The sequence below is a fragment of the Polyodon spathula genome, chromosome 13, assembly GCF_017654505.1.
Source record: "Polyodon spathula isolate WHYD16114869_AA chromosome 13, ASM1765450v1, whole genome shotgun sequence".
Taxonomy (NCBI): Eukaryota; Metazoa; Chordata; class Actinopteri; order Acipenseriformes; family Polyodontidae; genus Polyodon; species Polyodon spathula.
In genome coordinates this window covers 30,894,298-30,907,595 of record NC_054546.1, presented here as the reverse complement: position 1 = coordinate 30,907,595, position 13,298 = coordinate 30,894,298, and the positions used below count along the sequence as shown (strand labels likewise).

General features: G+C 37.9%; 1 protein-coding gene across 2 annotated transcripts; it reads left to right on the top strand.

Moving 5' to 3' along the window:
- Positions 1-7: 7 nt before the first annotated feature.
- LOC121325702 (U3 small nucleolar RNA-associated protein 4 homolog) lies at positions 8-12,879 on the top strand. 2 transcript variants are annotated; one of them, XM_041268568.1, is made up of 17 exons: positions 8-140; positions 1,083-1,248; positions 1,476-1,667; positions 2,046-2,130; positions 2,555-2,644; positions 3,154-3,365; positions 3,530-3,701; positions 4,754-4,845; positions 5,401-5,497; positions 5,747-5,811; positions 5,915-6,037; positions 8,254-8,410; positions 9,491-9,597; positions 9,946-10,041; positions 10,348-10,533; positions 10,890-11,000; positions 11,745-12,879. In XM_041268568.1, the coding sequence occupies exons 2-17, from the start codon at positions 1,090-1,092 to the stop codon at positions 11,859-11,861; spliced, it is 2,061 nt and encodes a 686-aa protein (XP_041124502.1). In that variant the 5' UTR covers positions 8-140; positions 1,083-1,089; the 3' UTR covers positions 11,862-12,879. The 2 variants fall into 2 exon arrangements, with proteins under 2 accessions (XP_041124502.1, XP_041124501.1); XM_041268567.1 differs by having other exon boundaries at positions 1,060-1,248.
- Positions 12,880-13,298: the final 419 nt, after the last annotated feature.

Below are 13,298 nucleotides of genomic sequence, written 5' to 3'. Positions count from 1 at the left end.
GGTTGAAGGTTTTCAACGTGGTACCCTTGTGGGGGAGTTTGGTGTGTGTTAGGATCTCGCTGGAATGGATTCAAGAAAAAGCACAAAATAAGAAAATTTAAATAAAAAGCAAGTAAAGAAAGACTGGAAAACACAAATATGTAAGAATACTCCTTACACATTTTTATTACCCAGGTAGATTTAGTTTAGTAATGTAAATGCAGTTAAGCCGTTTTTGTTTGTTTGTTTGTGTGTGTGTGTCAGTAGAAGTTACCACACCGGTACTTGTTTTTGTTTATGTATAAAACTAACTAAGCATTACTTTAATCTGTTATTATGTTTACAGAGGTTCACGTAGTGATTACGGTACCGTAGTTATTATAGCTTCGAATAAAATGTGCGAGACCCCGGCGTTATAGTTCCATGTGTGTGATTTACCCTTTTTTTCATTTTAAAGTATAACAGCTAAGTTTGGAATGAAGGCTAGAAGGGTGATGATGTACTAAATCAAAACAAATAATCAAGTAACGGTAAATATAAAAAATAACATCTGAGCAAGAAAAGCAGGGTTTACTGTGAAAGTAAGTTAGGTGGGTACTGATGTTAAGAATCTAGCAGCATGTGGCACAGGGAGCGGCTGTGAACAGTATCCGATTTTAAAATGTAAGGTACTATACTGAAACTATATACACCATGCCTAATATGTAACTGTAATTCTTATAAAACAAGTCGTCAGACAAAAACACTCATCTGCTTTAATAATGAATGTTTGATATTATAGTGAAGCCACACAAACTGGTGTGAGAATTGAACTTGTGAAAATGCTAATTAATCAGTACAACATATTGCTACCAGAACCAACCACAACCACAGAATTAAACTGTCTACAGTAGCACAGATAGAACATATTCGTCCTGCTTGATACCTTTACAAAAGGATCAGCTGAATAGGTATCTCAAATACACTAGTCGTCAAGACCAGAAAAGTCCCTTCATCAGATAAGAAAGACTAAAAAGACCTTTGGTCTTGAATGCTAGTGTATTTTATGTACTTTATCTGTTTGAATTTCTTTTTTTTCAGTCTCAAACTTGTTTGAATTTCAGCTGAAGGATGGGGGAGTTTAAGGTTCACCGGGTGCGTTTCTTCGACTTCATGCCCTCAGGGATTCGCTGCATGGCCTTCAACAGCAAGGCTGACCGGCTGGCCCTTGCACGACTGGATGGAACAGTGGAGATTTTCAACTTCTCCAACAACTACTTCCAGGAAAAGGTACATTGTGGAGAAATGCATCGACAGTCCAATTACTGACCCCTTTAGCCATAGCTAATTCCTCACTTAAGACCATCTGATTCAGTGGTTTTTAATACAATGCCCTCTAAACAAGACTCGTCTTACACATATCCTGAGGTGTAACACACACCAGTAATGTATTCCAAAAGCTATTACATTATACAATTTCAGGCAATTTCATTATTAGATATTTGGCTGTTTTTCAGGTGATCCCTGGAAATGACTCCAGGTCTATTGAAGCGATTTGCTGGGTTGGCTGTGATCGTCTCTTCACGGCTGGTTTGAATGGGGAGGTTGTGGAGTATGATCTGGAGCGACTCTGCCCAAAATACACGCTGGATGCTTTCGGAGGACCGATCTGGACTGCAGCCTGCAACTCTGAAGAGACTCATTTTGCGGTCAGTAGATCTAACCATAAATGTACAGTAAATGTTATTTTGATGCCATTATATAGTGCTTCCTTATTATAATGCTATAACTGGGAGCCATAGTTGCAAAACCATACCAGGGCTGCAGAATAGTTGCTCACAATGTGCGCTGAAGGATTTGGTCGGAACCCAAAAACTGAAATACTGTTGCGATTCAATAAATAAACTAATATGTTAGGTTCATTTTAATTAGCGTTTATGTCACATTACTAAGATCTGTTGCAAAAACACAATATTTTTGTTCCCAGTAATTTGTATTGAAGAAAACCAAATATAACTGCATAGTAAATATACTTTATTCATTGTTTGTAGTTTTTTATATTATTTTATGTTCTTTTTTTAATTTAGCTTGGGTGTGAAGATGGGTCTGTGAAGCTGTTTGAAATTTTACCTGATAAAATTCAGTTTGAGAGAAACCTGGATCGACAGAAAGGTAGGTCCGATCAGAGAGTCCAAAATCATGTATAAATAAAAATAATGAACAGATTATCCAAGACAATCAAGCAATCTTTCTAATATGAGCTATTTTAGTTAAATCCATATAAAATGCCACAACAGGTAAAAATGGTATAAAATCAAGCAAAACTAAGTTCTGTTTCATCTTGCTGCATATCTTTGGTTAAGAACACAGTCTGGATTTTACAATGGCTATAGTAAAAATACTTAATTTTTAAATTAATACAGGGGTAAAAATACTGAAATCCAGTCCTAGTAGTAAGCTATTTTATAGATTACATAAGAGGTGCAATCAGCAACCAACTTCCTGTTTGAGAATCAAACAGGGAATGATCTACAGCAATTAATGCATTAAGAAGACTTATTTAAAAGCAAGAATGTCTGATTTGTTGTCTTTTCAGGACGCATCCTCTCCCTCTCGTGGCACAAGTCCGGCACGCTAATCGCTGCAGGTTCACTAGATGTGATTCGAGTGTTTGATGTCAAATCAGGTGAGTTCAATTTGTTTAACTGCAGTGCGCAAACTCAAAAGCACTTGTCCTGTGCCGTCTCCACAGTGTTGTGATTATGAACAGAGTTTGCACTGGTTGCCGCTGTGGATTGGTTTACGCTGGCCAATCAATGACAAGTGTGGGGGTTTAAGGCCACCGTTGTGCTGTTTCAGTGATTTTGACAAAGAAAAATACTTTTCTAATAGTAAATATCCCATAATAGGAACTTTTATTGGGACAAATGAAAACTGCACGTGTTGCCTATCAAACGATACTCTCTCCACTGTGGCTGTTGTCCTACCTTTGCTCCAATAAATACTGAATTGAGACCATTTGACATGTGACTTGGGCCAGATTCTAACCCAGGCCTCCAGAAGTGAGGTTTGAGAAACTTTGAGATTTGCTTGTAGTGCCACTTGCAATCTAAGTGTCTTAAAAAGCAGCCCATGAAGGGGGAATACTGTAAGGCACTCTGTGATGTAGAGTATTGACTTGCTGTTTGTTTTCAGGTCATTCTGTTCAGAGGATACTGGTGGATAGGGGGTCAGCAGGGACCTGCAATAAGGACTGTGTGGTGTGGAATGTTGCCTTCCTGTCGGATTACACCATAGTGAGCGGAGATTCTGCTGGGAAGGTCCAGCTCTGGGATGCAAACAAAGGAACATTAATAAAAACCCATCTGGTGTCGAAATGGGATGTTTTATCACTATCCGTATCAGAGGTAAGGTATTGATTTCATTAAAAAAATAAAAAGCACTAATGTTGCTGTAGAGGTCATATTTAAACTAGACAGATGCTGTTTTCATCAGCATTACAAACCTTCAGTAGTACACCATTCTCAGTGGGTAGATCAAATACATACTGTTAAACAACTTTAATTTACAGAATGAGGACAGCATTGTTGCTGGAACATCAGAAGGTACAGTGGTTCAGTTCCAGCTGCTCTCTCCAAAGATCGGAGACACGGAGACCCAGTGGGTCAGAACCAGGATCTTCAAACACCACACCCATGATGTGAGGGCTGTAACACAGACAAGGACAGCTGTGGTGTCTGGAGGTGAGCCTCTGCCCTCTTACGACAGGGTCTGTCTTCTAGATGTTGACAGTATAAAGTCAACTTCACAGTGGATGACTTTGTGCATTTAGTATTCTCATACTGACAAATTGAGCATCTTACCCATAAGTAATAAAGGGTAGGTAGCTAAGGGAGTTTCTTACCTGTTACCATCTGCAGTGCTGGCACTTCCTTTGTGCTGAAAACCTTTTGGTTCTTTGCTCTTGGATAATATATACTGAGCATCAAAAGAAACGTATCACTTATATTTGGATAAAATTCAACTGTTTTAAGAGCAGATACAGTGACTTTTTATTGTGCTGATTTAACAACTGACATCACAAAGATGCTGCAAAATGATTTGTCGATCTTGGGCAGGTGTTGTGGCTCTTGGTCTCCCAGTTCATGGCCTGTTATTAACAGAGTGTGTCTGGTTATACCATCTCGCCAGGTTTGAAATTGCTGGCTGTGAGCACCCAAGATGGCGAGCCAGTTCGCTACCCTAGTCCCTCCAACATGCCGATTGCACGAAGGCACTGCTCTCTTGACAGACGTGGCATGTTTTTTTTTTTTTTCCTGTTTTTTTCTTTATTGCTTTTATTCAAGCTTGCAATTCAACAGCTGAAATCACTCCGTATCCAGTGTCCAGTCAACTGTCTCACTAATTAGGTAATTAAGTGCATATGCTTCAGTCATAGTCACTCAAGAGTGTCATGGTCAAGGATGAATGATCGAGTGATTAAAAAGAAACCAAAAACATTTTGTCAGTCTGTCATTGATATACCGTTTTTTTTTAATAAATGTGTTAATAGTGAAGTTTCTTTTGATGCTTGGTGTAATATATCTGTGTGTGTTTTTTTTTTTTTTAAATATGTTTAAGATTAAAAGTGTAAAGCTGCTTCCTCTGCTATAGGTCTGATTACAGTTAGACCATTTTTATATTTCTGAGCTATGGCAACTACTGTATTGTGTGGTATTTAATACAACAAAATAATTATTCAGATCTATAGATATAGGAAGGCTAAAAGTTGGTAAACTGTCTTTTCTGGCTTCAGGTCTGGACACGCAGCTTGTGATTTGTCCCCTGATGGATAAAGTGGAAGTCAAGTCTAGTGAATCAGTACTTCGGAAAGTGATCTTCCCACATGTAAGTCAACTTCACACAATTGGATTTATTTTTTTCTCCACCAGTAATGATAGAACCACTGGCAAGCAATTATTAATGAATCGAAAAATCATGATTGCATTTCTGGTTGATGGCACGGTTCTCTCCTCGAGGGGAAAGGAGTTACAAGGCGTATTTTTACATGCATGTCTCTGGTGACATGAATACATATGTACAGTATGTCATACTCTTATTATTACATGCATCAAGAGAAGCACCTGGCTACCCTTGATCAAACCTTTAAAATCTGGGGTATAGGAGCTGCCAGTCTGTCTTTCTCTGTGTGCGAACATTACACGGTGTATGTGAGTCAAGCTGATGTCATTCAGACAGGGCACTTAGGAGGGGCTTGAAACCTGAAAAGTTGAAGAAAATGACTCTAGTGAAATCCAACAACTGGAAAATGCACCAAATAAATAATTTTCTTATGGTAGGATGATCTTGGAATTGTCCTGGAATGGTCTTGTAATTTACTTAAGATTTTTATCTTATTTTAGTGAATTGATGAACCCACATTTTGTTGTTGTTTTTCTCTAGCGGAGTCTTGTTTCTTGTGCAAAGAAGCCCAGCCTCCTCCTCTTTCAGTTCCCTGACCAGCTGGAGCTATGGAGACTGGGGGGCACAGACACCATTGGTGAGTTCCATCAAACAATCTTTCTTCTTTTATATTTATCATACCTCTATAACAACAATTTAGCGGGGCAATTGTAAAATTTGAATTGAATCAATCTGCTATATCACAAGCTAATGCAAATATGTTTTTGTATTATTGATGTCTGTTGGTAGTTTAAGTCAAAGTTACAAATACAGGGGAATTCTGGATAAAAATTGTCTGGGTAGCCTTGTGTTTATGCTTTTGTTTTTTTTTGCTTGTTTGTTTAAGGAAAACCAGGAGAAAGCTTACCAGTTACAAGAAAACCAGAGAAACTTCTTCAGCTTAAGAGAAAGGTACTGTTGGATTTTTTTTTTTTTTAAACACTGCAGTGGAGTGCAATCTCAAGGAAAAAGCAAAGTGGTTTAACTTTTTTACACTTTTTTATTTAATTTCCAGGGTGACGATCACATTTGCTGCAGCACTATATCAGAATGTGGGCACTGGATTGCCTATTCCACAGTGTCCAGCATCCGATTGTATCAACTCCAGTGTGAAAATAACATCATCAGTATTACAAAGGTAGGATTGTAACCAAAATCTTACTAGAAACTGTATCTAGCATTGCAGGTGTGATATTTTGCACAAATGTACATGCTGTATTTTGAAAAAGTTATTTAATGCATTTAAAATGTAAGCACGTTTTTTGTAAATATGAATACATATTCTTATTTAAACTGTATGATCATTGATTTTTTTATCAGCCAGTTATTGATAGTGGAACATTTGTTATACAGGGTTCGTACGCTAGTCTGAAAGTCTGGAAAAGGTATGGAAAAATGCCAAACTGATTTCCAGGTCATTGGAAATGCTTGAAAAACCTTGTCTCTGTTATGAGAGTCTTGACAAAGTGTGGCATTTTACTAGTATCATGGGAGAATGAAAATAATTCCGTGATTATTTTTTATTAATGATAAATGATCTCGAAAGCGGGTCAGCAGCTCTGACAACTGTCTAGGCAATTTACTAGCAGTAACTATATTGCTTGCGACCAAATCCCGAGAGGATTGCCCTGTGTAACACCCCTGACAACGTCCTGACAACTCGAGCAATCCTATCCAGTCAGCGCACTGGTATATTTCCCATGACTCTGTCTACTGCAGTGAAACGAAGGGCAAAATGGACACTGCGACAGCCAAAGTATATACATTTATATTGAAGGCTGTGATTTTCTTAAACTAAGTTACAGCCTGGAATTACAAGTTACTGTGCTCACCAAGATTCACATTTTGTTATCTTCTTATTACCTTTTATTAAAACGTTAACGTTATTTCAAAACCCAGGGGAAAAAAAGCTCGTTATTATCACTGACTCGGATTTAAAGCAAAACAAAAAAAACCCCGCTTTCTATGGTTTGTATAAACATAGCATGTTAACGTTGCTTTTTTCATTTCTTTAGTGTGATTAATAAAATGTACCGGTAATTTTATTTTAAATGTATGGTGCTTGCTTGTAACTTACAGTACTGAGTGCAGCAACAGTCTCGGGTCCAAACCGTCAGCCGAGTGTAGATCTACTGTTTACATCTTCGCTATAGGTTTTCATTATACGATTAAATACTGATTTAAAAAATAAAATAAACAGCTGCTGATGTTTCGTACAGCTCTATGCAACCAGCACGGCAAAGTTTTTTTTTTTTTTTTTTTTTTTAAAAAGGAATCAAGATTTAAATTAACATTTGCAATTAAAACAAAACTAAAACTTTGATGCGCTTTTTTGGGGTGGGTTGGGGTGTTGTGTTCTTCAGCAAATAGGATATAGCCAGAATACTGCCACACATAGGTCCTGTACTTGTAATTCTACTTTTATTCACAATCTCATTGCTATTATTATTATTATTATTATTATTATTATTAGCGGTAGTAGTGACAAATACTGTAATAATAAAGAAAATCAGAGTAAAAATAGTACTAATATTATTAATAATTTAGCAAATGCCTTTATCCAAGGTGACTTCTTTAACTTACTCCAGCAGCTTATGTTGTTCGTTTTGGATTCTCCTTTTAGAATAGCGAACAAAAGGCTTTGGACCCAAACAGGGTTGTTATAGCGAGGGTGTATGTTTAATATACAACACTTGCACATATTAATATATAATGTGTGCACATTTGTTGTTTAATTATAGTTACTTTTCACCTCCCATAGTGTTCAACATTTAACAGAGAGTATAAAGAAGTTTGGATCATTACAAAAAAGTAATGTACTTCAAGTATACTTGTGCCAAAATTATTTGGTTTTAGTATACTATTGGTACCATTGTACTATCCTATTTTGGCTCAAGTATCCTTGCAGTATACAACTTTTTATGTTCTTGTAAATAATGCAACGTAGTTCTCAAATATTGGACATTTCTTAGATTGTAGTTTACTACTTTTTTGCATACCTGCATTGTTTCTTGCTAGATATGCACCTCCAGATTCTGACAAATACTTCTAGAAAACCAGGAGCAACTTCTGCTCTGGATCAAAAAGCTATAATGCTCTGCGGCTGCCCGCCTATGTGGATAACTATCAAAAAACTAGTAGAAACTAACTAAAACACAAGTCTGGGAAACAAATGGAAGTATGGAAAAAGTGTGGAATTTTGATGTTGAAAAAGTGTATGAACCCTAGTTATAGTTGTACTACATGTTTTCAAATTGTTAATAATGGGAGGTGAACATTGGATATTATAGTTCTGTCAGCAGGACTTTTTAGGAAACTTCAAAAATGTATTTAAATCATCAATCACTCTTGTAGGTCTCGAAGCTCCCAAAAGTTTTGAGGTCCGCTCACCAGCTTCAGTTCTCAGCCGATTCCTCGAAGCTCTTTGTTGCTTCTGAACGGGCGACCATCCATGTAATCAGCCTGTCCAGGTCAGAGTGCAAACATGTGCACACATTCAAACCAAAGTCAGGTGAGTGAGTCTTCCATAGAAGAGTCCTGCTAGATACTAGAATAATTTCATGTGGCATTTTAACAATCACTGCTTTCATTATTCTAGTAAGGCAGAAGACAAAACGTGAAAGAATTGATATACCTATAACCCACCGGTTTAAGCCACAGGAGCATTTTACAGCATGGGAGAAACCCTTAATACATACTAGAAACATTTTATGTCTTAATGAATCTTTTTTAAAATTCATTTCAATTTCAGATTTTGCTCGGTTCTGGAGTAAGTAGCGGCATTCCTAAAAATATATAAACATATGTCTCCATGTGTTGCTACAAATTTTTGCCAATTGTTTATCATTTTTCCCAATTTAGAGTAGCCAATTATTTTTTTAGGCTTAGCTCAGCCCTACCACCTCTGCGCTGACTTGAGAGCGGCAAAGACGAATACATGCTGCCTTTGGAAGCGTGTGCCGTCAGCCGACTGCTTCTTTTCACATTGTAGACCCACAATGCAGCCACCTCGGAACTATAGCATCGGAGGACAACGAAGTTTACAGGCAAGCCCGCAGGCACCCGGCCAGACTACACTGGTCACTGGTGCGCAGTGAGCCGAGGACACCCTGGCTGGCCTATGCCCCCCCCCACCCCATGTGCCATTTGGGAGCTCCATCCCTTTACACTTCTAACTAAAGTCTGTTTCAAAATGGCCGCTCTATTGCACTGATAGTGTAAGGATTATTGCCCACATTGTCAAACAGGTAACACAGCAATAACGATCCATGATGTGGTATGGAACAGAAAAGCCAGAGCACTTTTATGTTGTTGTTTTTGTTTTTTTTAATGCTCTTCCTGCAGTGATTTAGAGGACAGGTCTCAAACCTTGTTAACAATGAAAATAAAAATGAAAGGTATGTTATTTAAAAAGTTGTAGCAACACGTGGGGACTTATAACGCTATTTTTCGGAAGCGTGCTGCTTACTCTAAGAATGGTAGTTGGCTGTGGACGGCAGTACTGTGCTTGTCAGATTAAGCACATTTGGTGGCTGAGGAAAGTGCTCCAGTTCCTTTGTGTTTCATTAGCTAGCCCTGTTTCTTCTTACAGGATCCTCTGCGCCTGTTCATTTGGTGGCTGCAAGTGCAGACGGGAAGTGGCTGACATCAGCAAATCGGCACTGTGAGGTCAATGTGTATAACTTGAAAAAGTTGAAGGTGAGGATTGTGAATTTTAGTTGTAAAGTCTATATTTGTTCTTTTAAAAATAACGAGGATTTGGACAACCACACCATTTAAGAATACCTATAACTAAATGGGGGGGGTATGCTAATTAAAAATCCTTTTATGTCATCAACTATGTGGAAAAGCAAATGTATTAGCCTTTACATTGGAGGCAGTACAGCTAACAGTAAAATATATCGTATGATGGCTTTGTGATTATTTTTTTTATGGAAATAACATTTATGAAAAGAAAATGCTCAAAGTCATTTGAACAATGTATCACTGTGTTGAATGCACGTGGTCCAGAGCATCATAGTGACCAACCATCCATTTCTCTTTCAGCATCACTGCACGGTGCCAGTGTATAACTCTCTCCCCAGTGCAATGGCGGTACACCCAGAGACCAACAATCTGCTCATCACCCATGCAGATCAACAGGTGTGAAAACCAAGGATATCTAATAGAGCTCTCCACAAGGGATGTCATTGGTGTTGATAAAGCTAATTTAACATTCTAGGTAAAACAAGTGAATTAACAGCTGCATGAATTTGTGTAGATTGCTGTTCTCCACTGAGTCTTAAAGTAGCAATGATCACAAATCCATGCAGCTGTTTCGCCAGTTGTTTTACTCAGAATGGTAAATTAGCCCAGTGAACACCTCTGACCCTCTTCTGATTGTGTATACCTGATTTTTGATTTGCGGAACATGTATTCACTAATTGGTGTTCCTATTTACATTGGCAGATGTTTGAGTTCAGTATAGTGGACAAGCAGTACACAGACTGGAGCAGGAAGCTGCAGAAAGAGGGATTGCACAAGTGCCGGCTTAAGTGGGGTACGCCCATTACTCATATCGCCTTTAACCCCCAGGCACCGTCGCAGGTTATTCTCCATGACATGCACATGTTCTGCATCATTGACCAAAGCCTGGTAAGCACCTTTTTGATGAGTTCCTGTTTTACCAGAAGTACAGTGTTGAAACGATTCCACCAATGGCTCTTGACAAAGTCAGTCTTATTTATATTTGGTATGATCCATGCTCTTTTTTTTTTTAAACACAAATTCATACTTCTATAGTTTAATAATTTCCAAAGATTTTGTTTAAATGTTATGGTGGAAGTTTTATTTTAAATTTGGAAATATTGCTGGAAATGCTGGAAATATTTTATTTATTTAGTGGTGTATGGGTTTTTTCAGTACATTTTCACTGCCCCCTTGTTCCAGGGCTGTGCATTGTTCTGTACATTTTGATTACATTTTTGACATTTTGTTCATCTCTCCCACAGCCTCTGGATGGCTTAAAGGCGCAGTTCTATAGCCAGCTGACCTCAAAAGATGTGTCAGAATCTGACAGGCCACACAAGAATAATGCCTTAAAAATCTGCAATAAATATCAAGTAAGAGTAGTTTAAAATCAAGGCACACAGAAACCAAACCTGTATTAATACATGTCCCACAGTGTGGGGATATTGTGAAGGTGCTTGCATGTTCAAGTTTTTTACATATGTGTAGAGGCCTGCTTACCAAGAAAACTTGGCGAGTACATTCTGCAGCTTTAAATCTTTTGGAAATCTAGATGAGTTGGCAGTGGTTGGAAATTAAAATGTAAAACAAACAAGAAAACAATGTCATTATGGGTGACTGTGTAAGACTTCCATTTTGCGTCTTATCCTGGCATACCCTGGGTCTCTTGATTTTACTCATATGCTGTAGATTACTTAAGCTTTGTTGCGGGTCAATCCATCTCGCTGTGCTGTACTTGCACTCTGATGGCAATGGCTGCTTTCAAGTTAGTATTGTGGTGGCCAATAGAGCTCCACGGAATGATTATGTAGATAAGCTCTCCATAGGTGAGGGTCTTTGGTGTTGATTGGACTATTTTACTATTCCAAGTGAAGAAACAGCTACTTGGATTTGTACCATAAATCCAATCTGCTCTTTCTTCACTTGTTTCACTAGGAATGGTACATTAGCCCAATCAGCCCCAGTGGAGAGCTTTCCCCAAATGATCAGATAAGCAAACCTGATATGATGTACTGGTCCTAATAGTGCTTATGACTGATGTGGACTCGCAGGGATCCTGTTGCTAGGGTTATTGACCCTGATTCTTACATTGTACTTCACTGCCTTGTTCCCCGCAGCCCCTCCTCCATGTAAACTTGCTTGAAGATGACTGGCTGGTAGTGGTAGAGCGCCCCTTAATAGACATCCACTCCCAGCTGCCAGCCCCAGTAAGACAGAAGAAATTCGGCACATAAAGTGAACTCCCTGGACTCTCTGTTACCTGCTTACTACCACAAGGATAGTGTGGCAAACAAAAAAAATGCATATTTTCCTCTATTTTTGGGGCATTCAGTTTAAACTTTCCTCTAAATAGAGGTACCATGTTTATTACTGTCCTACTTTGACATTTGTAGTTACAGGGTGGTTTTCCTGTGTTTTAAAAATCACACCTCCTTTTAAGCAGTATCAGTGGTCTGTTTTGTGTTGGAAGAACTTTTGGTTCATTACTGTTTGTTTTCTATTATTATTTTTTTTTATGTTATAAAGATGTCTAGAAATACTAAAAAACTTGTTTATGGTTTAAAATTAAAACACACATTTATGATCTGTATGTTTATTTAAAATACCTTTGCATTGTACATACAGCACCCGTGGCACACTTACAGTACACAGATTTAAATCTACTTTGTAACAGTTTAACAGCAACACTGGACAAATGCATATAGTGTGTCTGTCAAGGTCAAACCTTCATTCGTTGGTTTTAATACATATTTCTAACTTCACAGATGGAAACAGTTCATTTTGTAACTGCAGAACAATGTTGCTGTACCACTCTGTATATAGTATATCGTTTTGCTTGCAGTAGTGTTTTAAGAGCCATAAAGGCAGATGATATAATTAAGAAACAGATATGGTAATCCTATCTGTGATGAATTGTTCTGCACTGAATGAGGATTTGACCTTAACAGATTATCCATGTAAAAATTATACATGCACCTCTGATACAGTCACAATATACAAGCACCAGAGGCCTTCAAAACCCCAGTACTGCATCCAAAGCACAGTCATGCTCTTAAGATGCAACACAATCTGTGATCACTTGCATTGACCCGTATCTGCTATGGTGGTGAATTTTAATTAAGCGCCAGCTGCCTAAAAACAATTTCCCTCAAATATTTGTACTAATTTTAAAATCTGGAAATAAAAATTCCCAAATCTGTAGCACCATGTTTTTTTTAGAGGTATGGAATGAGTATTAAAGTTTTTAGTATAGTGCTGTATTCAGGGTTATCTTTTCTTTAGTTCACAGGTAAGAAATCTTGTTGTTAACTATAAAAGTGTTGGTTGTTTAAAAAAAAAATAAAAAAGGCAATTTAAATGGACTTTAGCCATTGCCACTTCTGAGAACTATGAAGAATACACAGTCCTGTTTCCTTAGTTCCGTGGAACCTTCTTTTCCTATGGCACGGTTAAACATAATACATTGCTTACATCAAAGTGATTTGAAGAGAGAGAGGCAGCACATGTTTCATAGTTTCTATTCGAGGAAGGTTGACCTGGTTTCCATTGAGTTATAAGTAAACCTAATAGGAATGCGGTCGCTCAGGAGTATTCTGAGCAGAATTTAGAAAAAGTGGAACTCTGAATTTAATTTTCTCTGGTGTACGCAGTCACACGGTTTAATCTTCATA